Here is a 26,454-nt window from a genome sequence, read left to right on the forward strand (position 1 = left end):
GTACCGCTTATATCTTTGAAGCAACATGCTCACTTGAATAACTAGTAAAAACGATGGGCATGTTTCAGTCCCTGAATTCTCTCAGGAGTTCTGTCTTCAGATTCAAGTCTTCATAGCTGTTCATTTCTAAAGGACTCATCTATCTATTTCTAGTTCTGCCTCAGATTCTTTCTGTTTGGGCAGATAAATTATTGTTTTAATGGAAGGAAGGGTTGGTTTCACTTCACAGTCTCAAGCAAGCTTCAGAGTAGCAGCCATGTTAGTCTGTATTCGCAAAAAGAAAAAGAGTACTTGTGGCACCTTAGAGACTAACAAATTTATTAGAGCATAAGCTTTCGTGAGCTACAGCTCACTTATGCATCCGATGAAGTGAGCTGTAGATCACAAAAGCTTATGCTCTAATAAATTTGTTAGTCTCTAAGGTGCCACAAGTACTCCTTTTCTTCAAGCAAGCTTGTTTCCAAAAGCACATTTTTCTCTCTCTCCATACACTTGCAGCATAGCTCAGAATTCCCCACTTGCATTAGTCCACACCTGATCATCTTTCTATGATACTGCTGGCACCACATGCTACAGCTAGCTTTCTAAATGCCTCTCATTTATGGCATTGTTTGCAGACTTAATATCCATTTTCCTTTGAAATGTGTAAAAATAACCAAACTATTGGTCAAAGAGAAAGTTCTTAAAATACTCTCCAAAATTGTGTAGAATTATTTTAAGTTAAAACTATAGCTTTGTTTTCTTAGTTCCACAACTGTTAAAAAACAGTTCAAGATAATTAAAGAAGAGAGAGAGAGAGAAAGAGAGAGCTTTGCATGAGAGGGAAATTTGTATTCCAAATATGTGGGGCCACAATATTAAGGCCAATAAGTAAAGAGATATTTACGTGGATAAACAATCTGATCTCTGTTGGAACAGATCACCTATTACTTCCTTTCTAATGTAGACAATCCCTTCCTGATTAGCTGCTTCTAAAGCTGTAGATCCTTATAAGGGTGTTGTGAATCTTACAGGAAACATAATTTGACAACTCTTGATTCAGTACACGCCAAATTTTAATTCAATGGGAATTTTAGTCTTCCATCAATTAAGGATTTTCTGCCTAGTTTCTCTCATGGAACTCAGAATAGCTTTATGTCCACACCCAAAAATCAGGACTCCCATGTTATGGAGCATGTAACTTCATAGTCAAGCTTATAGGATATGTTTATTTATGTGTGTACATATTGCTAAGCAACTGCATCCTATAGATCTAGCATTCTGTTGCTTGCTTTCAGCACTTCATGCATTAATTTGTCACTTTCATCTCAGAAGTTTAGGTATATTTATCTTAGATGACTGTGTCTGGAAATCATTTCAGGATGTGCATAAAGTGGAATAGAAAAGAGTGACTGTTACCGCTTCTACGTGCTTTATGTGCATGTAAGAGACTGATGACATATGTCTGAAACACCCCACCCTGTTAACAGGTGTTAATCCTGCTAGGGAATGTGGAGTGAGATCTGCTGATTCAATAAGGCGTGTGGTTTATACCCACATCCAGCTATAAGGGAGATGGCAGAGACTCTCTAGAAGGTCTAGAGCAGCAGTTCTCAAACTGTGGGTTGGGACCCCATTTTAATGCGGTCGCCAGGGCTGTCTTAGACTTGCTGGGGCTTGAGGCCAGAGCCTAAGCCTGACTCCCACTGCTTGGAGCTGAAGCCTGAGAGCATCAGCCCTGGGCAGCGAGGCTTAGGTTACAGGCCCCCTGCCTGGGGCTGCAGCCCTTCAGCTTTGGCTTTGGCCTCCTCGCTCAGGGTGGTGGGGCTTGGGCTTTGCCCTCCCCACCTGGGGCAGCGGGTCTCGGGCAGGGTCAGGCTTCAGTCCCCTCTCCTGGGGTCATGTAGTAATGATTGTTCTCAGAAGGGAATGGCAGTGCAATGAAGTGCAATGAAGTTGAAAACTCTGTTCTAGAGTGTGGGCTGAGCAACCCCGAGGAAGGAACTCAGATAGCGGACAGGCTTCACGAGAAGCCTTGAGCCGAACTTTATGGCATTGTTAATTTCTTGGTTAATAAAACCAGGTCCCAAGATATGGGAGAGTTTTCCATTCAATAAAGTATACAAAGTTTGTTTTAGAGCTAGTTGGAAAAAGAAGTTTCTCATATCCCACTATCAAGGCTGCTGTTTCTTTTAGGCTTATTCAAGTTATTCTTGGAATATTATTTGGTTCCTTGATAAACTGATTCTTAATATGTTGTAAAAATATTAATAATAACCTAGAGAAAAAGAGGCTTAGGGACACTTACAGGGCTGTACTTCAACTCAGCATCTCAGTTTATAGATACCAAAATCCCACTTTTTTGCTGGAATCTGTCCACACAAAGCTTCAGTTTGTCTTGTATTCTTTGCTTTAGCCAGATTTACAAAAGTATGAGGAGGTCATTAGAACAAGTCTTTAGGACCACAGTATTTTCTTGGCCTCACTGTAGTTGTTTATGAGCCCAAAACAATTATTAGCTGCATCCGTTGAATGACAATACGTCATTTGCAGCCTTGAAAAATTGTTTGATTTGAACTTTAATAGAATTGGAAGGAAGAAAAAACAGAAGGACTTTACTTTTCCATATCTTGGGCTAGTGTCAGGTCAGAGTTCAATGGTCATGATGACAAAAGTGATCAAGCTGAGTACTCCTAGAGCACAGGAACTTTTATTGTGCCCTCTTGCTGCCCAGAGTAGAAGGAAGGTAGGTAGGGTCTTTATGCCTCTCCTACTGATGCAAAGCTGAGACCAAATGAACCCTCAGTAGGAGTACGGTGCACAAGTGTGCTTCCAATAAAACTATTTGCTAAAAATGACATATACCTTTTGAAATTTGAAAGCGTTAAGATATATTTGTTTTTCCCAGCGGTTGATTTTTCTAATCTGTTTTGGTAATTGGCTTCCTTTTCTTTTATCAATTGTGAATAATGGATAAAGAAAATTCAGAAGACACATCCTAGGACATGTCTATATTGTGTATTTTCAAAATTCTCATGCACTCTGTCATTCAAGAAATCAGGTAGATAAGACTCTAGTCATTTAACACTTAATCAGGAAGATAACTGCACTACACTAAAGTGGGATGTGTCAGGTTCCCCAAAAAAGTCTTATCAACATCTAAGCAGCTTCATTCTGAAAATTCTCAGGTCCCCTCTCAACAGCAGAGAGGAATCCAATTTTGTGATTATCACTGCTGCTTCTGTACTTCCTGCTCTGCCCATCCTGTGTATGAGTAATGCTGTTACTGACATAGTCTGAAGGTTTCAAGTCATACTTATCAGAAGACTATGTAATGATCATTGATTATGTTTCAGATTCAAGCCGCTTTTTCAAAGCTTGGAGACCAGGAACAACATTCAAGTATAGTTATCACTAAGACTGTTAAATAAAGTGAAGGATATAGATTTATGATATGAACCAGTTATATCATTTATTTATGCACACATATGAACACAGCAGTAAACACACTCCTCTTGTGGTGAAATCCATTCCTTTGCATAGAGCCTTATTAATACTGGTGGAATCCACAAGGATGGTGAAAATCCATTCCTCCTACACAGAGCCAATGGGAGTGGCTGAAGTTGCTATCCCTCCATGGTAGTTGCAGGGACTGCTGGCCTTTTCCCATTATGGAATTCTGCACCAGCCTATTCAGGACCATCATGAAGATCCTACTGCAGTGTACAGATGCCCCTGTATAGCTGTTCCACCTGTTTTCTTTGCACGACCCTTTAGTGGGGTTTAAATGGCATGGAGGGTCTTTTACTGAGTGAATTTTGCTCTTAGTGCCCAGGCAATATTTACAATAATAACTGAATTACAGAGTTACAATAAAACAGAACTTTACAGTGTAGCTAAGGTTGTCGTCTTTGTTACTTACCTAGTACAATGGACCCTGCTCTTAGACTGGGGTTAGTACGCACTGCCATAATGCAAATGCAAAACACCAGGATAATAGTTCTTAAACAATATTATTACACGTGAACAAGAATGAAAACAAGGATCCTACAAACAATTGCACGCATGCAGGTAATGCCATTATAGCACATAGAGTGCATTTCACCATCATGGAGTGCTCAATGGGACTACTCACATATGTAGAGTTACTCAAGTTCCAAAATATTTGCAGGATCAGAGGCTAAGTTTCATCTTCAGTTTCTCCTATGTAACAGCAGCATAGCTTAAGCTAAGGGTTGAATTGGTTGTGAGTGTGTCACCAACTATTAGGAAATAATATTTATTTCAAAAGAGAGACAAGGTGGGTGAGGTAATATCTTTTATTGGACCAACTTTTGTTGGTGAGAGAAGGAAGCTATTGATCTACAAGTTTGTCTCTCCCACCAACAGAAGTTGGTCAAAACAAGATATTATCTCACCCACCTAGTCTCTCTGACATCCTGGGTTCGGCACAGCTATACACAACTGCGTACTTTTATTTCAGTGACATTTAAGCAACCTTTTTCTTCAATTAATAATATTGCACTCTGAAGGGATACCCACCTTGTTAAGATTGAACTGATCACAGCTGGCAATAATGCACTGGTATAAGAAAGAACAAAATAAACTCCAATATTACTAGAGAACATCTTTCAACAGTGGAATAAATTGAATGACAGCAATAATATTAGGGATTATTTATTCTTTATAGATATCCCTGACCCTGCTATTCCAGAATTCAACTAATTAGATAGAAGGAGGAAAAAGTAAACGTATTCACTAACTGTGAAGATGAAACCTACAGGTTTTTATGTAGAAAATGTCCACCCAATTTGATTTGAAACAAATGATTAATTTGTTTTATTTTTCCAGCTGTGAGATGATAACTTTAAAGCCCCTTGCTCATCCAATTTGAACTAATCTCCTGATATTTTAATTGTAGAAGAGCTAGAATAAAGTAAGGTTCTTTCAGTGCTCATCTGGTGTAAATCAATATAAATCTGTTGGAGTTAACGGAGATGCATATTTACATCAGATGAAGATCTGGATCTTCAAGATCACCTAACTGCATATTTCTAATATTCCCACTCACTGTAATATCTGAGAACCAATTATGAACCTTTTTACCCTTTAATAAAAAGAAATGGCTGCTGTTTAGAAGAGGGAGAAAAAGTCTAGAAATTGGTTAGAATAATAGGGATTTACACTTTAGATTTTCAGTTAAAATGCCATTAAAAAGCATTATTCTGTTAATTCAGATCTAAGCATGTAAGTTCCAAGCTTCTGAAGGAGAGATAATCACTGGGAACTAGTGAAAAACACCTAAATTCTGTTTTAATTTTCATACACAGAGCAGATGTTTTGACAGATGGATGGACTTTATTTTTGTAGCTGTCCGGGAAAAGTCTGCATAACACAGCCTAATCAGTGTTACATATCTGTAGTGTTTGTTTTTTAATCATTCTGCATTTGGCTTCTATGCTTTTGCTTGTAGACATTTTCTTTGTAATTTATTTTTTCAGGCTAATCTCTCTCTGCATAGTCCCTTCTATCAATTTGATACACAAATATTGGAAACCTCTTAAAATAAATGTAAATGTTTTGTTAGTGAGACAGACATATTGATCCTCAGGTGGAGGCGGCTCTGCTGGAACAGTTAATTAACACTTTATCTCCTCTTTAGGCTAGTTCCCCTGCTCTTTTTAAAGTATACATGCATATTTGCATGGAGGAGGAGTGACAAATTAGGGACTCTAACAAGGTGTATTGAGCCTACCAGGCTGTGGATCTGTCCCTAATACATTTGAGCATTTAATGCCTTCTCACTTTATAATGAAGATCTGCAGATGAGCTAGAGTATTTGTCTGCAAGAGGAGTGTCATTGGCCCTTCTCTTACTCTGGGACAGATCCTCAGCTGATGTAAATTGTCATAGCTACTTTGACTTTAATGATCAACAGCAATATACACCAGCTGAGGATCTTCGAGCGAATGTATGTAGCAACTTAATTTCCATTGACTTTAGTGGGAGCAGGATTGGGTACATGATGAAAACATAGTACATGAGCACAGGAGAGGGAACCAAGAACTCCAGAGATCTAATACACTGAATCATTCTATGGCTTTTACAGTCACTTATGCATTGTGCCTCATGTCTATATAAACTCTCGTGCCTCAGGGGATAAACCACCTCCAATGTGAGGGACTAAGAAGAAACTTCCCCATTGGGCCTACTATTCCATAACTGCCTTCTGCAATTTTTTCCGGGGCCCTTTTCTGTCAAGTATCTAATAGTGGCCATTTTTAGAGACAGGAGACTGGTCTAGATGTCTGATTCAGTCTGGCAAATCCAATGTTCCCCACATTTAATATAAGTTAATGATGCTTTCTTGCCTCACAGGGGTTTTGTGATGCTAATATAAATTAATGTTAGTAAAGCACTGATAGGCTGAAACATGCTACGTAGTAGTAATAGATTAAAAATAATTTGAACATATCTACCTTGCTCTCACACACATGCAAAAGTTTGTGATACCCAGTTCCAAAGCAACCAAATGTTAAATGGCCTCTTTCCATTATTCCTCTTGAAGAGGAACAGTACTGAAAGTGCCCTGATGCAAAAATGTCCATATATTTTTTTAAATCTTGACGTTTCTGTAAAAATATAATATAGTCAAAATAATATAAGTCAAAACCCAAGATAAATGAACAATGAGGCTAAAAGTAATGCACATGCAGCATTTAAAATTCTCTGACAATTTGCACATTAAAGTTTCTGGTTATTGGTTACTTCCTGTTCATTTTGTTCCTGCCGCTCCTGTAGACATATTCTCCCATCTTCTATATTTAACTGACGTACTATATTTCTTGTGTTGTCTTTGTTTGGCTTCCAGTGTCTTACACTTTGAGCTCATGTACTTAAATACTCCACTCTGCTGGCATTGTCCTTCACATTAACAATATCCTGCTGGCCTGAGGGCATGACAACAATATGTCCTGCTGCCAAGTGGGACAAGCCCAGTTTGAGACAGACTAAGTCATTCCAGGCCTTGAGCCAGGAAGGCAGGATGGATGCTTTGTAGTGAAATTGACACATACAGTCACCAACTTCAAGAAGAAGGGATATGTGCCAGGTTTCACAGTTAGAGGTATGTGAATGCGAGCATGCCAGCCTCATTAGGAAGGGATAGAAAAGTAGAACTCTAGTAAAACTGGTGGAGCCTTTAAGGCCTGAACAGACTGACAACCATATACTTTGGCTCAGAGCTCAAAGGTAAGTACCTTTAAGGCCCTGGGCCTTTGTACTTAGATGGAAACTTTCATCTAAGACTCTGCATTTGTCTTATAAACATTAATTAATTAATTAAGCTTTACGGTATCTGTGAGATAGGTAATTATTGTCATCCCTGTTTGATAGACACAGAGAGGTTAAGTGGGTTGTCCAAAGTCACATATAGCAAACTAGTGGCAGAACCCAGAGGTCTGAACTAACAGTCTAAGAGCTTGTCTACACTACCACTTAATTTGATGAAAGTTACGTTGCTCAGAGGTGTAAAAAAGCCACCCCTCTGAGTGACATAAGTTATATCGACTTAAAGTGATGTCCACACCGGCGCTAGGTCATCGGGAGATGCTCTTCCACCAACATAGCTTCTGCCTATCATTGAGGTGGAATAATTATGCCAGTGGGAAAGCGCTCTCTTACAATACTAAAATTGAATTGTAGTAGATTCCTTGGTGTCAATATATGTTGAGATGTTGAGCCTGACGGAATTCATATGAAGTGCTGCAAACTGTTACATTACAGACTCTCGTTTCCCCTAAACCCAAAAGGTAGGAAAAGTCAAGAGGTCACTCTGAAAAACCAGACTGTCATTCCATAATGCATAGGTTCACTCCATAATGCACAGATAATACTGGTGACACAACAGTGCCACACATTGCATTGCAACAGTGCAGAGCCTGATTCCACTCCCATTGGAATTATTATTATTATTATTATGATTATCATCATCATCATCACTGTAGCACCTAGGAGTTCCCATCATGGACCAGGACCCCATTTGTGCAAACCACTGTACAAATGTGGAACAAAAGAACTCTAAAGAGTGTAGAGTTTAAGAAATGAAGGAGCGTCTTGCCATTGTCTTAAGTGCAAGCAGGATTGACCTGGTGACAGAGCAGGAAACTTCACTATGAACTTATTCACTAGATCAGGGCTTTAATCAGAATCATAACTTTATTTTTATGTCATTTATTGTGGTCTAATACCCCCCTTTATTTATTTTTTAAAAGTTGTGTAAAATGTATAAAGAAATCTAATCTGTTAGGGAGGTGTATGAGAATTTACTCTTACAGATTTTAATGGTTACTTTATGCAGCTGTAAAACACAGAGAAGCTATATTAGTCATTTTAGCTAGACTAGAAATTTATCTAGAAATAATCTAGAAATTTTAAATGTTATATAAATAATTTATTATTAATATAATATTATTATAGTCAAAGGTTTATAGCTGTAAGTATCTCCTCCTAGTGTTTAATTAGCTCTTGTATTTCTCAGACATCTATGGTTAAAATCTGTTCCACCGGGGATCAAGAAAGAATTAAAAGTTGGAGAGAGGAAGCTAAATTCTCCTTTCAGATATGGTTGTGTAAATCTGAAGCACCTCTATTGACATTAGTGAAGTTACACTGCTATAAATCCAGAGTAATTGAGAGCCGACTATGGCATATAAAGACATGGAAAGAGTTCAGCTCTCATTTCCACAGGTTTAATTTGGAGTAACTGCACTGAAGTCAATGAAATTATTCCTGATTTCCACCCATGTAAATGAGAGCAAAATCTGACTTACTGGGCTTTGGATCTAGCCCTCAATGCATTTAGCAATTTCATACCTTCTCACTCTGTACTGGAGATAAGCAGATAAGCAGTATTTGTCTGTTCATGTTTAGTGTGTGAGTACATATGGTCCAGATACTCAGCTGGTATAAATCAATGTAGCTACATTGATTTCAATATAGCTGCACTGATTTAAACCAGCTGAGGATCAGCCCATATACTGTGAAAATTGCTAAACTGAATGGTGTGTTTGTCTGCCCTTAGCTCCTAATGTATTGTGGACTGTGTTTACCTGATTTTTCTTAAAAAGCTTGAAAACTTGTTTTAAATCATTACAAGCCCAGTCCTGTGTGTTGCTGAGTGATGTTACAGTGTAGTTTAATTTGGCCTAGGATGTTTGCAAGTGAGCAAAATCAGCATCCTTTTGATTTTGCAAATCTCATCAGTCAGTTTTAGATTTTACACGGCCAAATCAAGCGTACTTCATAGCTTGGTCCGTTTAACCAAACCCCAGAATACATAACTTCAGTTTTTGTTCATCTTTAGTATTGCATGTGTTGGCTTTATGCTGTGTCAATACTCAGGCACTTTCAACAGAGATTTTCCCTTCTTTCTTTTATGCAACATTAAAAATAAAAATTGAGAGAATCAAGGAATAATATCCTACATCTAAATGAAACTACAATCATTTAGTCTATTTAATCATTTAACCCCATCACTGTGGCACTGAATGGGAGTCTATGTGTCTATGTAAAACAATATATGTCTGTGTGTGTGTTTGTATATCTGTCTGTCTATAATGTCTTTGTGTTTTTATTAAGAGAGGTCAAGCTAAAAAACATTAAGAGACAACACTTGCAAAACATACATCTCCAGTTCTTTCAATTTCCTGCTGGATTCTCTTAACTACCTCTGTGTTTTCTCTTCCATCTCAGTTGGAAGGATAACTTGTGTATTTGTCTGGTCAGCACTGGAGCCAAGGATGTTGTAAGACTCTGCATGTGTGTCTCCTGGGATGTTCTTTTTAATACAATGTCAGTATTTTATGCAAATACACATAAGCAAAACAAACAAAAAAAATCTGAAGAACAATGTCAGGTGTATCTTACATTTTAATACATCAGGGTGCCATTACTGTTCTATCCCTGTTGAATTTTTTATAGCTGGCCTGTATGGTGGCCTATAACAGATCTAGGAGTTGTATTCTCACCTGCTCTCACAGAGCCATGGTTTGTGCTTGAGAGTCTCTTTCATTCTCTCATCACAAACAAGTCATAGGAACTGATGCTTCAATCTGGTGAAGTCAATGGGAATTCTGTGCAGGTAGTGATTTAAGCATTGGGCCACTATTTCCTGATCCTGCAAGCTATTCACATGCGTGGAGACTGCACCTGCATGGAGCCCCACTGAAGTTAATGGGTCTCCATGCGGTAATATCTCATGAATCAATTTGCAGGACTAAGAACATAAACTCTACCTGTTCCCAGTGGGCAATAGAACTTCACTGTTCCTCATTTGTTCCCATTCTGACATTGTACTGTTTGCTGTTGATTGCAAATTTTCCTCCACAAGTAAAGGTAAATTAGATTTTAAGAACACTATTTAGTAGGAAAAACTATTAATTTAGGTCCCAAATTCTAGATCTTGTTCAAAAGGTGTATTCAACCAAATAGCAATAAAAATATTTCCATTCATTTTGTAAAAATTAACATTCAGTGAAAAAAGTTTCTATGTTGTTTGGATTTAAATGTTTCTCTGCAGTGTGCAATCCAGGCTTTGCAGCTTAATGTCAGAGCACGAGATATCAGAAAGTGACACTGACATATTCATTTTCATGGCTCAAACAGAAGGAAATGCAAAAAAGTAAATAAATAGATACCATGTACATATTGATGAGCAAATTAGATTTTAAAATTTCTTTCCTTTTTAATAGTATAAGGTATCATTAGCAAAACAGGTAAATAATGTTTAATTAAAGATAAATAGAATTGGTGACAGTTTGTTATTTACTTAAAGTATAAAATTTAAGGCCTGAGTCCTGCAAAGACTTGTGAACATGCTTAACTTTATGTACTGTGAGTAGTCCAACTAACTTTGCAGTGAGTAAAGTTAATCATGTGCATAAGTCTTTGCAGAATCAAGGCCTAAGTGATTACAGTAAAGTTGAGGCAGCGGAGGTTATGAATTGCAGCTAGTATGCATATTATTATTTTAAATGTTATATCAGTGATTTCTTTTGTATCAGTTCATCCCATCTGCCCATTTTTTCAAATTTTTAGTTAATTAAATACAGGAAGACATTTCTCTTAGTTATTTTATTCTGGGCAGCCATGTTTCTATACATGAGATTTGTTTTGCGAATGGAGAAATAACCTACATCACAAAGGCAGAGACTACCTCAAACAGAAAGAAGGGAAATTGTCTCTATGTATTTTTTTAGCTATGTGGGGTAGGCCCTAACTCAAAATAGTAATGAAATGCCCAATAATAAACAAGCCTTACAAACATCATAAAAGGACCATAACTGTAAAATCCATTCATTCTGCCAAACATGCCTAACTCACTGGAGCGTCCATTATAAGGTTGCCAACCCTCCTGGATTAGCCTGGATCTACCAGAATCAGCATCTATCTCCTGGTGACTATTGAAAGCAATCTGGGAGATTTTAATAGGCTGCTAAAAGTCTGGTCAGTGGCACAGCAGGGCTAAAGCAGGATCCCTACCTGCCCTAGCTCTGTGCAGCTTCCGGAAGTGACCAGCATGTCTGGTCCCTAAGTGCAAGGCCAGCCAGGAGGCTCCACACTCTACCCCCGCACCAAGCTGCAGCTCCGCAGCTCCCATTGGCCAGGAACAGTGCCCAATGGGAGCTGCATGGGTGATGCCTGTAGGCAGGGGCATCATGTGGAGCCACCTGGCCATCTCTGAGCCTAGGAACCAGCAGGACATGCCGCCACTTCTGGGAGCCTCCTGAGGTAAATGCCGCCCGGCCAGAGCCAGCACCCCTCACCCTTTCCTGCACCCAACCCCTGCCCCAGCCCTGAGCCCCTCCTGCACTCCAAACACCTCGGCCCCAGCCCAGAGCCCCCTCTGCACCCTAAACCCCTCATCCTCTTCCCCAGCCCAGAGCTTGCACCCCCACCTCCCACTGCACCCCAACCCCCTATCCCAGCCTGGTGAAAGTGAGAGAGGGTGGAGGAGAGTGAGTGATGGAGGGAGGGGCAGGGCCTTGGAGAGGGGAAGGGGAAGGGGCAGGGCAGGGGGTGGGGCAAGGGTGTTCAGTTTTGTGCAGTTAGAAAGTTGGTAACTCTAGTCCGTTAGTCATCCCTGCTAGAATTCACTTTGCATATGTGTTTTCTTTCCTTCACAGAAAGAATGTGCTAATTTTATCAAGGTGCTTAAAGCTTACAACCAGACTCACTTGTACGCCTGCGGAACTGGGGCTTTTCATCCAGTTTGCACCTATATTGAGATTGGACGATCCCGAGGTAAAAACAGGATTTTTAATACTTTTTCTTAAACCCCCCCCCCAACAATCATAAACCTTTATTGACGTTTAGCCAGACCTCTTCCGGCCGAAATGGATCATTACTAATTTCTGCAGCACATTTAGTTGCTAGATTACTGTGGCTTCCATAGGTCCAACTTCTGATTCCAGTGTTTTCTGATTTATGCATAGGAACAGTATTAAACCAGAAGCTGGGAATGGGTGACAGGGAATGGATTACTTGATGATTACCTGTTCTGTTCATTCCCTCTGGGGCACCTGGCATTGGCCACTGTCGGAAGACAGGATGGTGGGCTAGATGGACCTTTGGTCTGACCCAGTATGGTCATTCTTATGTTTATTACCTGTTCCCCAAAATTAAACAAATAAAAATACATCCGTTTTGTCTGGTTTATAAAATCAAATGTGCTTCCTTTTTTGTTCATGACAGATATCAGCTATCTGAGGATACAATATTATCAACACCTTTGTTCTAGTGCCAGCTTTGTCCTCCAGGTCTCTTCCTAGTCAGTATAGTTTGACATAGCAGCAGCTTTCTCCCATCTGGGAATTACGACACAAGACCACAGAAGCATTTTCTCAGCTCTCCAATTTGTCCTGACACAGTTTTGAGGCCTGGTTTTCATGTTCTTACCTTTGTCGCTGCTATCCTTCCCCTTGCTTTTGTTATTTATTTACTGAATGACCGTATTGTGCTCTGTGCTGCAGAAAGCATGGAATAGACTCAGAAGAGCTCATTCCACTATTTAACTAAATATAAAACTGATGGACCAGATTCTCACTGGTGTAAATCCATGTTGCTCCACTAAAATCAATGCAGCTATGCTGATTTACATAGCTGGAGCTTTTGGGGATGAGGGCGGTGTCTTAGGTTTGATCCATTTTCTGCTTTGTTCTTTCCTAAAAGGTTAAACTTTTATTGTAATATTAGCATAAGTCTACAAATAAGTGAAGCCACTTTGCCTTTGTTCTCTAGGTGGCTATTGCTCTCTGGATCCTTTCAATTCATAGAACAAATTCTATTGATGTGTTTTCATCCATCACTTGTTTAATTTATGGAGCTGAGGGGGGAAGTGCTGTTGTTTCTGGGGGGTGAGGGAGAATCCATAGTTGTGTTACATTGACTTGCTCTGATCACTGAAGCAAAATTATTAGAGTCACCTCATGGAGTTGACATTCAGGATTGCAGATTGCCAGGAAAATAAAGACATCTTTGTTTAAATGAATGACCCTCAGTCATTTAAAATTTGGATTCTGCTTCTTATAGAAAAAATAACAGATTCTTTGAGTGATGACTTAACAGTCTGGGAGTGATTTTTCTCTACAAAAATGTCTTTTAATATTCAAAACATGCATCCTTCTTAATGTTCTAAGCATAAGGTTTTGGGGGAGATGACGGGAGTGCTTAGTAGAAGGATTTGTGGCTCTTTATGGCTTGTAGTCTTGGCAATTAGTAATTGTCTCTTGACCACACACAGTATGCCATTGCTTACTGCATTAAGCAGATTCTCTGCTTCCTGAGATCCATTTGGGAATTGGTAGACATATTAATTAACTCTAGTTCCGTAAGATGTGTGTCAATCAATTCTTGGCTATCTGCCAAATGTAGCTATCTGCGGAGAGATAGCAAGTATGAGATCATTTACTTTTACATTTGGCTGTTTTATGAGCATACAGTAAAACTCACACACTTTATCAAGGATTTATGGAAAGGATGATCAAACACTAGGGACCAGATCCAACCTTGGTGTAACACCACTGACTTTGACATTGGGATGAATATATCCCTAGAGCTGTAGACACTTATTTGCATTTGCTTCTTTTTTGATGAACTGTAATTACCAAGATGGTCTAAATCCTTGAATTTGCTGTCATTTGGTCCTCCTGAGCCTGATCACTGCCCTCAGGCTGTAACCTCACAATCCAGTCAGAGTAAGGGGCAGCATGTAGCATCGGTGCTGGAAGTAAGGGTACTGGAGGTGCTACTGCACCCTCTGGCTTGAAGTAGTTTCCATCATATACAAGGTTTACAGTTTGGTTCAATGGCTCTCAGCACCCCACTCTACAAATTGTTCCAGCACCAGAGGCTTGTAGCTGTGCTGCCTCAGAAGCAAGATTAATTCATCAGACAGAACATGCTACCCGCAAACATACATAATCTAATAAATACATTGTGAGTTATATCAGTTTCCTGGGAAAGGCAGGATCTTGTTTAAACCTGTTCCAGATTTGGAAAGGAATACTTGAAACACTTAGAGAGAAAAATAACAGTGATTTCTGAAAGGACTCCCTTAAAAATGCCAAGACTAGAGCCAGAGACAATAAAAAGAGAGACCCAAAGAGGCAACATTCTCCCACAACTCTTTTATAAAGGTTTCTGGAGAGAAACTTAGGCCTCTGTCTTGCTCCCATTAAAACAAATGGCAAATTTCCCATTGACTCCAGTGGGAGCAGATCAACCTCTTAGTGGTATTACCCTTATTATTATAAATCACTGTAAGTCAGAGTGTGCCGTGAAGGAACAAACCATAAGTACAGGGAGGCACAGAGCAGTACTAACCCAGAATGCAACATACATTTGTCTACATGTCTGGCCAGCTACAATGGGGGAGAGAGCAAGACTTGGCCTTCTCACTGTCCTCTTTGGGGTAGCTTGTGCCCCACAGGGTGCTAGCAGGAGCAGTCCTTGTGCTCAGAAGAGTGCAGGAATTACAATTATACCTGGTCCTTGCATTAGGGATGGAAGGAGCTAGATGTCTCCCTGCACCCTCTCCCATCTCTTGCACACTGAGACAGGCAGTACAAAATAGTGAGCCAGATCCACAACTGGTTTAAATAGGTGAAGCCTTATTAACTTCAGCAGAACAATGCTGATTTACACAAGCCATCCCCAGCATCTTTAATTGTCTCCTCCCAAATCTCTTGTGATCGTTCTCCCGATTAACAATAATCTTTAACAGTATGAACCTAAAAGATCTGGGATCACCTTGTTTTGCAGTTCATTTCTCATCCTTACTCGATAAAGGAGCTCTACATTTTGTTTAGATTTATGATGTATATAAAACCTTAAGCTATTGCATCTGAAATTATATAATACTACCACCTGTAACATATTTGCTTTTTCCGGTTTCTGTACATTTAAAAAACCCTTGGTACAACCCATAAAATTGTGTTAAATTATACCTTCCATTATTTTCCCTCTCCCCCCCCCATAATATATCACATTAGAAGAAGTCCAGAGTGCACTTTTCCAAGTAATGGTCATCCTTTTAAGATGCATTTAAATATTTTTTTCCTGCAGCAATGGAGAACCACCCTTCTCCTAAGGAGAGTGTCTAATGGCTTTGGCAGAAGTGATTGTAGCATGTTTAGGCATACCTAAGCTACCTTTGATCAAACTAGAGTGCTCAATATCACCGTGAAGCCACAGCAAGACAGGCTCACCATCCAAGTATGTACCCAGGGTCCCAGGCACCTAGCCCATGCCTCTGACCATGCTGTCTTAGCTTCCCTGCTATTTTTCACTACTGATCGAAGGTAGCTCAGGAATGCCTACACATGCTGCAGTTACATCTCAGTATAGACACATCCCAAGGGACACACAACAATTGAGAAATGTGAGTTACTGTTGGTAGAAAAGCAAACATGATGTTTCATCATATAATACAAAGCATGGAGGCAATAAACTCACTTCATTGGGGCAGATGTGGTGTAAATGGGCATAGCTCCATTGAAGACCATGGAGCTACACAAGTTTATATCAGCTCAGGATCCGGCCTGTGGTTTTTAAGTGAAACATTTGAGCAAATGATATTTTTAATTGTAAGTTAAGGCTTATCTGAGCGTAAACTTTCTAACTTGCTTTCTGTCCAATTAACAGTATGTTTATATGACATTCATAGTACTCTCCAATTTTTGGAAAAACAGAGTTACATTAACAAATGCAAAAGAATAGGATCTGAAGCACCTCCATGATATTAGAGTTCTAGTCATAATTATAGTTATTGGGAGATGCCAGCAAAAGAAGCTGTAGTTTTACTAAAAAATTGTAGCAATTACTTTTAATATAGTGATGCCATTTAAATGCTACAACATAGGAACTATCTCATTACTCTTGTGACAGTAAAACATAAGAGGCCAGATGCTCAGCTGATGTAAAGTAGCATTGCTCTCCTGGAGCACTGTCTTCATATGCCAAGGGTGAAGCTGAGGAAACTAGGGTTATTTAGTCTGCAGAAGAGAAGAATGAGGGGGGATTTGATAGCAGCCTTCAACTGCCTGAAGGGGGATTCCAAAAAGGATGGAGCTAGGCTGTTTTCAGTGGTGGCAGATGACAGAACAAGGAGCAATGGTCTCAAGTTGCAATGGAGGAGGTCTAGGTTGGATATTAGAAAACACTATTTCAGTAGGAGGGTGATGAAGCACTGGAATGCATTACCTAGGGAGGTGGTGGAATTTCCATCCTTAGAGGTTTTTAAGACCCGGCTTGACAAAGCCCTGGCTGGGATGATTTAGTTGGGGATTGGTCCTGCTTTGAGCAGGAGATTGGACTGGTCTCTTCCAACCCTGATATTCTATGATTCTAAGGTTGTCTTTGCTACTGCAATGAATTGTACAGGGTGATCTCTGCCTTCCAAAGATGAAATCCTGTGGCATGTGGAAAGGCTTAAAAGTCGGAGGAATAAGTAGTGTTCTTCTGTACTGAGGGACTCCTAGCGACAGAAGGACTCTATCCCTCCTATATTATGTTCCCTGTGTCAATGTGTGGGAGAAATATATGAGTCAGGATGGTGGCCAGATCTAGCCAGTGATTTCACAAGACTACCTGATGTGACAGAGACAGGGGGACTATTGATTCCAGAGTAGTCCTTAGAATACATGGAACAGCTCTGCTGGCACTCCATACCAGCTAGGTGAATTTCACATGATCCCATGTTATCCCATGTAGAGAACCTTTGCATTACATCCAGCTTTGCACAGAAGTCAGATTTGGCTTCAGCTTCTAAGAAGAATAAATCTTGACATACTCAAAACATTGCAAGCATGTTAGGGCCTATTCTCTTTTCAGGTTATGTGTACAACTACCATTGATATCAGTTGGGGACAGGTATGTAAAGTAAGCCTTTCAGTTAGCACAAGCAATCATTTAAAACAGGTGAATGGGTATCACATAGAACAATGTAAGCATGGCAATCCACCATGTGTTGATTAGTGTTTGCATACGTGGAGTGGCCTGCAAACTGAACAGCTTGTCCTCGGTAAGTCTTGAAAATCATTTAAATAAAGAAGCGAAAGGTGGGTAGTTGGAATCTCCGTGCATTTTTAAGCATCATCTCACATCAGCATGTATTTCCTAGAAGTCCAATGTTATGTTTCCACTGAGTACCTTTAGTTACATTGCTCTGTCTTGTTGTAAAGTTACAGAAATAGTAGGTCAACATAAATATGTAATTTGAGTCCCATATAAAAGATTTTTGAAAAACTCCATAACCCACTTAAAAATATAAATATATGAATCAGGCTCAAGTTTTAATCCCTTTTTTTGTGTACTGTAGGGCATGTGTTATTTTTAGCTGCATTACTTTAGTGCTACAAAAGATAATGCTACTGATACTTTTCAAGGCTCAGTCCTGACTTCCTTACTCAGGAAAACGCCAATTGAAGTCCATTTCCTAAGTAAGCCTCTTTGTGTTGGGTTCTTAGTACTTTTATTTTGATATTTTAGGTGGAGTCAGTAGTTTATTTCTGACAGCAGTTTGTCTATACGGATATCATAGATGATGTGTAAATAGCAGTGGCTGGCACCTTCAGGTCTCACTACATGTACATATAGAACTTCTTTTTAACAGTTTTGGACTCACATTTTACACCAACAATTGAATTGTGGACACAAATCAGAGCATTTGTCACTCTAGCTACCTAATTTGTGATGTAAGTCAGGTAGCTGTAAGCACAACTACTTAGATTTATAGATACAATTCATTTTATGACATGCTCGAAAGGAAGGCAGGTCCTTATGCCAGCTGAAAATTGATCTCTAAACGTTTGTGACAATATTTTTAGTAGATTGATCCATTTGGTCTCCTACCTAGAGCGTGTAAAGTTATATGAAAAAAGAATGGAGTTATGCCATTTTATATCAGCATATAAAGCCCTGGCTGGGATGATTTAGTTGGGAATTGTCCTGCTTTGAGCAGGGAGTTGGACTAGATGACCTCCTGAGGTCCCTTCCAACCCTGATATTCTGTGATTCTATGATTCTAAGATCTGGCCCATTATGTTAAAAATTTGAATGTGGTACAAATATATATTTTTTGGGAAAAAAGTGTTTAGCAAAGGGGTCGAACTTTAATCATTGACAGGGAATGTGAGCATCTTAGGCTTTCAGCTGTCATTTAGCACATTCAGTTCTGCCCTTGCATATTTCATAATTACACATTGGTAACTTGGAATCTCTGTCTAAAGTGACAGAAATGTAAGTTGGTAATTATTTGTGCTTGGCTTTGAAATTCACAATTTGAGCATTTACATGCAGGAAACGAAATCAAGTTTTGAACTGTCAGAAGTCAAAACAGGGAGTTGGGCTTTTTTCTTTTTTTTTTTGGATGGTCTTTATTCTCCAGTCTAGCAACTTAAACTGATTTAATGGAATCAGTAATTGCTTAGCAAATCATAATAGCAGAAGATCTAACATATGATGAGCAGAGGAAGCCCTTGTAGCGTACAAAGCTGTAAGCATTTGTTGCACTGTAGAAGCTCCTAATGAATCCCTGTCTTATACTTCTAATCTGATCAATTCAGCTATTCAACAACTGTCCTTTATTTGGTACTTGACAAACATATCCAAATTGCTGCAGTACTACTCTGAAGCTTACTCTTGAATAAAAAGGCTAAACCTTAGAATCATTTCACCTATAGAATATTTGTAAGGAATGATTTAATTAAAGTAGCTCTGCAGCATGATATTCTGTCATACTTAGCAGTTTTTGTTTTAACTGAAAACTCCTGTAAAATATTTACTGATAGGAGTGTGCTCTGGAGAAAATTCTGGGTGGCATTATGGACTCAATTTCTCTCCTTAAAGACTGATCACCAGAGAGATGCAAAAACATAAAACTTTATTTGGTTTGTGGGCAGATATCCTGAATATTGTTTTCTAAAAATATCACACATACACAAACAAGAACAATCAAGATCAGAAATGCTTGGCTTTGTTTAGTGTGGTAAGATTCTAGGCTGAATGACAGTGTCAAATTTGGATCCTTCGCCTTCTAATGAGTAGAATCTATGTGCTAGCACTCTTTCACGACCAAAACTGGGAATACGATTGTTCTTTAGATGTACATTACTTTCAGCTTTCTGTCGCTGAGAAATGCTTGTTGATTACTGGGAAGAACTGTATACAGTATGCCACAGCTGAATGACTTCCATGAATGAGAAACTAAAGCCAGTCGACATATTCATTAGGTTCAAAGAAATGAGCCTCAGAACTGTGGGAAAACTTTTGTTTATGCTACTGGAGGGGGGAAAAAGAGAGAGAGAGAGAGAGAGAGAGAGAGACTGCCATGAAAGCAAATTCATGAAGTGGATCACACACAGAGAGTAGTAGACAGAATTTTCATTTAGATTGCAGGTAATGCCATATTTGTTTGAGTCCATGCCTCAAAACTATTCCAAGGCATTTCACAGAGAATAGGTGCAGCACATTGGTAACTGGAGTACTCAAGCTTTAGGCAGTTCTTAGCATCTGGGACTTATTTGTCTATCACTTACATTGATTTTACATTGTTGCAACTGTCTTCAATGGAGTTTTCTTTGATTTACACCAGTGTAACAGAGAGGACACTCAAGTCTCTTTTTTTTATTGTCACAGAAACAGCATGAATTTCTAGCACTTCATGTTTGATGTGTCAGATAGTTTTGCCATAGCTTTTAGGAGCATGCATTCTAACGATCTTTTCTTGCTAGTGCTGGGAATACTCCCACTGTTTGCATTTGGATGTTAAATTTCTCCTGTCAGTAAAAGGATGTTTAGGAGAATTATTTACTTCCCGGATATGAATAATCACACTGTCAGCATGGTGACCTCGTCATATGAGACAAACAGAGCCAGACATAATATGGTGTAACACAACTCACTTCCTGATTCATTTCAAAGGTAAGGCACAATCCTGCCAAGTACTGAGAGCCCTCAAGTCCCATTGACCTCTCAGGGTCAGATCTTTAGAGATTATATTTTAAAAAGAGTTGGCTCACATACTAAGACTGTGGCACTGTGTTCATGTTGGGAGAGATTTATCTCCATTCATTCAGAAAGGCCATAATATTTCTAGTAGCCAGAAAATTCAGCACATCTTGTCTTATTAGAGAAAGTAATTGAAAACATTAACTCATTAACTTCATGCTCATGCAGCATATGCAAAGTTTCATCCACACCTCCAGTTACAATGGACAAGAATGACTGAACCCTTTGATCTCCATATGAACATGGAAAAAATAGAACAAGCAACCACCATCTGTTGGGAAACAGATTTAATGAAAAGGTGGATACTGGAGTACAGTACATTCTCTGACTTAACTGAGGAAATGACTTTAAAATATATGGAATAAAGTAATACGTGATTTAGGACTATAGGATACAAAAAAATAGCAACAGAAAGCTATATAGTACATAATTGAGTATATCAGAATTAAGGCTGCATTATCATAGAATCCATGTCACAAAACCTGGTTGACAGGAACTGACCTCAGATAGAAGAATCACATTTTAAATGTAATTGTGCAGCTAGGAAGGCCTGTATTTGTTTGATGGCCCAGTACAACATCTTGTCAAGTACGCTTTAAACATTGGGGCAATGAAACAGCAGGTTTCAGCTGTGGCTGATGTTCTGCGTTTAAGCCATGAAGTTATAAAATGTAGAAAACTGCAAACATTACTGGAGCTTTATTGGATTTCGGGAGTAAGGGCCTGACCTGAAGCATAGTGAAGTCAGCGGCAGTCTTCCCATACCTTCAATGGACTTTAAATCAAGCCCTGTGAGAGCTGATGCATCATTTCAGGTCTCCTGTTGCCTATTTCCTGATTTTTCAGTCACAGCTCCCTGGTTAGCCTCTCTGCCCATACACAGTGTGGACCACAAGGTTCCCATCCACATAAAATGTACATAAGAGGGGAAATTGCTGTCAAATCCATCTCTGTTCTAGAAGATGATTGCCTCCCATGCCTCTGAAATGTGGGAATGGGGACAAAGCAGAACACTTATGGCCTTAGAAACCATACAGATGGCTCAGGAAAATGATCAGATTCTCACATATCTAGGCCCATACACATGCCTCCATGCTGCCAACATCCTTTTTTCCCCTCATCAACAGTTTGGTTGCCTCATTTGCCATGTCACCACTGACTTCCTCATAAGGTCTTCTCAGATTATCCTTTTGATGGGAATCACTGAGACCCCAGGTGATAAGAACATAAGAATGGCCATACTGGGTCACACCAATGGTCCATCTAGCCTAGTATCCTGTCTTCTGACAGTGGCCAAAATTCCAGATGCTTCAGAGGGAATGAACAGAACAGGTAATCATCAAGTGATCCATCCCCAGTTGTCCACTCACAGCTTCTGGCAAACAGGCTACAGACACTCAGATCATGGGGCTGTATCTCTGACCATCCTTCCTAATACCCTTCAATGGACCTAGCCTCCAGTAACTTATCTAGGTTTTTTTTTAAATCTGTTAGAGTTTTGACATTCACAGTGTCCCCGGCAATGATTTCCATAGGTTGACTGTGCATTGGGTGAAGAAGTACTTCTTTTTTGATTGTTTTAAACTGGCTGCCTATTAATTTGATCGGGTGACCCCTAGTTCTAGTGTTATGTGAAGGAGTAAATAATTTCCTTAGTAATTTTCTCCAAACTAGTCAAGATTTTATAGACCTCCAACATATCCCCTCTTAGTCATCTGTTTTTCAGTCTGAAAAAATCCCAGTCTTTTTAATCTCTACTCTACCCTAATAATTTTTGTTACCCTTCTCTGTCCCTTTGCCAATTCTAATATATCTTTTTTTGAGATGGGGCAACCAGATCTGCAAGCAGTATTCAAGATGTAGGTGTACAAATGATTTATATGGAGAGGCATTATGATATTTTCTATCTTATTATCTATCCCTTTCCTAATTGTTCCTAACATTGTTAGCTTTTTTGACTGCCACTGCACATTGCATGGATGTTTTCAGAGAACTATCCCCAATGACTCCAAGATCTCTTTCTTGAGTGGTAACAGCTAATTTAGACCCCATCATTTTATATGTATTGTTGGGATTATGCTGTGCATTACTTTGCATTGATCAACATTAAATTTCATCTGCCATTTTATTGCCCAGGCACCCAGTTTTGTGAGATGTTTTGTGATGTTACTGCTGTGAACTGGTGGAATTAATCCTGTGAGCAGAGCTAACTTCCACAGGTATTCCCACCAACTGGCAAATTGAACAATGATTAATTGTGCTCTTCTTTCACTACCTGGATCACCGCCTTTTTTCGTATGGATTGTGGTGGGAATGCATATTGGATGTAGACGGTCTGATGTCATATCCACAGTGTCATGGTATAAATAATACCTCATAGCTATAATTCTTGCCTGCACAAAGGCAAGTCCAGGTCCTTTAGAGTTTCTGCTCTATTCTTTGTTGTATACAGAATATTCATATATTTTCACTAGCTTGACAGTTTACCTAAGAGAGTAGAATGTTCTACTCCCCACAAGGCTACTATTAATGCACAATATGGTTTGAAAAGCAGAGAGCACTGAAGCGTGATGCTGTGATTAATAGTTGGCACCCTTCCACCCTTCTTTTGTCAAGGAGAATGAGGAGAAGTGAACATCTAACTGCCTGAAACTCCAAACATAATTTGCAGCAATACATGTAAAATACCCATAAAGAGAATGGCTGCTAACAGAAGTTGTATTAGCAAGGACAAATACAGTATAACCATTGTGTGAGGTTTAATGTTGTTAAATACCTCAAAGAGGATAAAGGAAAAAGCTTTTTATCAAAATAGAACCTTTCATCTCTCTGCATCAGGGTTTTATCTGGCATAAAATGCCACAGCTAGATTAACAATCAGGTATTTCAAAAATAAGGGAGTCTGACAGGAAGCTAAATTCCATCATACGTCTTTAAACAATACTTTTCTGTGAACATGAGACCCAAGGTAATACTGCATGTTTGATCACTGCAGCAATGCCCATCAGCAGCAAAGTAATCCAATTTAAAGGGTGGAGTGCAGAAGTGGCAGACGTTGTGGGTTATTGTTATTTTTTTGTTTAGTTTGATTTGGATTGGGTTTCTTTTTTTTGGGGGGTTTGTTTATTTTTATGGTGGAGCACAAAATTATCTAAAAATAAATGAAGAGTATGCAATTGGCTTTACAATCAGAAATAATTATCTCCAAAATAATTGATTTTATATATTGGTTTACTATGAGGAGTGTATAAATGTATTGCTAAAGAGATAAGGGAGATTAACTTTGGTGTTGAAGAGGAGCAGAACTTCTAAGTGTTTGTTTTAGTCCCATATATCCTGGCATTACACATCTCCATCTGTCCATCTATCTCTATCTGTGTTAAGTATATTCTAAAATATGCTCTAACCCAGTAAGAAGTTATGGGTCTGAGGTAGGAATTACTGGGTAAAATTATATAGCCTATGTTACACAGGAGTCAGAAAATCAGAATGTTACCTTCAGGCCTTAATATCTATAGTTGAAATCCTGGCCCCCAATGAAATCAATGGCACAATTTTCATTCATTCTCTCCATTCTATCTATCTTACATAGTTGTTATCATCCTTGCTTCTCAGTTGCTTTTTTCTTTGTAGCACTACATTTGAAAGGCATGGTCTTCCTCTCACCTATACTGATCTAAATCAGGTCTAGTAAGTGTTTCCAGCCTTAATTTTCATTTTTAAAAAATAACATGCCATTAAGTGTAGTTATACCCATTGCTCAATCCTAAATATTTTTTTCACCTTCATGGGATTTATATCTTTCAAATAGTAGGAGTGCTGTCACATCCCTCATCTTTATGTAATTGCATGCATTTTAGTTAATAAATACAGCATTACATGTGAAAGCTATGGATTCCTTTAAGTTACAGCATGAACAGATTTAGGGAGAGATAATGGCTAACTCCTTGGAAATGCATAATCAGACAAGAACCCAATACACTCCATTAATTAAATGTGCCCCGGAATGAATGCAGCATGCAAGTTCTAATAACTACCTTTAGCTAAAGTGCTCAGATAATCTCAGACTACAATAATACAATATGTGTCTTAGATATATATCATTTTGTAAGTAATTAAAGGTTACTTAGCTGTTAAATGGTTACCTTGGAGGAATCCTTCAATAATGTGGCTTGAAACATGCCTCACAGCATAATTAATTAAGAAATTAAATGCCAAGGCTTGTAATAATCTATTTTCTGCACAGAATAGCTGGCATATAAATACAGTAGATAAGTAGGTGGCAGAAAGCCTAGGATATACTCCTTCTTGTTACTTTCATATGTGAAATAACATTTATACTGTAGGTTGTAGAGAACCATGACAAAGAGCTTAAGAGCAGCAGGGTAGGAGAAATATCATGGTTCATATCCATGTGCTATTCTAGTGCACAGCTCAAATAACACAGTTAGTCTGAAATAAGTCTTAACATTAATTCAATCCTTTTTCACACCTATATGCCACATGGAGTTAAAAGATTGGTAATGAATGATAAGGGTTTTGCTAGCAGCTCTATCTGATTCATCAGGAGGATTCTCACAGGCTGAGTACCTTGGTGCCTTCTTCTGCACTCAATAATAAACCACAGCAGGAAAGGCTGAGCGCAAACAGTTGATCTGAGCATAAACACTCCCCTTCAGCCCTTTAAATGGGAAGATAACATGGTGGCATTTCTGGCAAAGCAAAGCATTAAAGATGTGAGACAATAGATTTCTCCTCACCATTCGTGCTGGCATGAGGACTGATTAACACATTGTCTTTTTACTTTACAGCATGTTATATGAGCATTAGAGAAACCAACAACATAAACACCCCCTGTATATTTCACTTCTTTTAGTATTTTTTTTAAATGATAATTTTTTAAATCTGGATTCTTTACTAATAATCATAAAACCTAAAGTTCAGATCAGCATTGCCATCCTGACATAGCCTTGATCCAGTCGATGGGACCATTCATATATTTAAAAGTTAAGTTCCTACTTAAATGCTTTTGCTGGATCATGGCCTTTGATAAACTGAAACACAAAACCTTGCCCCTTCCTCCACACTGCAGAAAGCCTTGCCCACAGCATACTGGGAATGGATTAGCTGCACAAATGCAAAACGCAGGATTTGGGGCAGTCTGACATAGATGGATGGAGCCATAGCTCGTTGGGATGCTCTTTGGAGCTGCAAAGATGACCTTCTTCAGAGATGCAAGAGGGTTGAGGCTCCATAGATTGGGCATGAGTGGATCATGGTATAAACTGATGAAACGAGGGAAGCAGACACTCTAAAATGAATTCAACTTCTTGCACCTGCAAACTGCCTTGGAGATAAGGACATATGACATAGACATTGGAGAAACAATGGCATCAGGGCTCTGAAGGGAGAGAGTCACTCTCCATGTTGTAACATGACAGTTCATAAGGTTTCAGCTTTTTTTTGGAGGCAATGAAAAATCTACATGGCTGTCCCAGCATTATGTTAGAACTAGAAGCCAATTTGAGCAGAGAATTGGAAGGGAATCTTATGAGATTAATCTTGAAGAGATGTGGTAGACTTTCCCTTTCACTAGGATCTTTTGACTGGAAGTGCAAAATGTTTGCTTCCATTTGAGGTTTTTTTAAAACAAGGCCAATAAATGTTGCATCTTAATGAAATAGCAGTGATTTTTTTTTCAAAGCAGTACATTGCTATCATTTCTTTTTAAACTACTACCTTACATGGTGTTTTGAAGCATGGGACCAACACTGAAACCTGCAAGTATTTACTTTGTGTTTAAACAGAAATTATGCTCTTGAGCTAACATTTATTTACAAGCTTGCAACAGGTTTCATAAAGAATATGATTGTACCTACAGTACAAACCATGTGTTAAGTGTAGTAA

At 38.9% G+C, this 26,454-nt stretch overlaps 1 protein-coding gene across 1 annotated transcript in view; it reads left to right on the forward strand.

Annotated features, from left to right (window-relative positions):
* Positions 1-26,454, forward strand: part of SEMA3A (semaphorin 3A) — a 291,534-nt gene that overhangs the window by 162,500 nt on the left and 102,580 nt on the right. Inside the window, 2 exon segments of the mRNA XM_043497991.1 lie at positions 12,165-12,282; positions 13,404-13,411. Coding sequence (XP_043353926.1) covers positions 12,165-12,282; positions 13,404-13,411 — 126 coding nt within the window.

This window comes from Dermochelys coriacea, chromosome 1, assembly GCF_009764565.3.
Source record: "Dermochelys coriacea isolate rDerCor1 chromosome 1, rDerCor1.pri.v4, whole genome shotgun sequence".
Taxonomy (NCBI): domain Eukaryota; kingdom Metazoa; phylum Chordata; order Testudines; family Dermochelyidae; genus Dermochelys; species Dermochelys coriacea.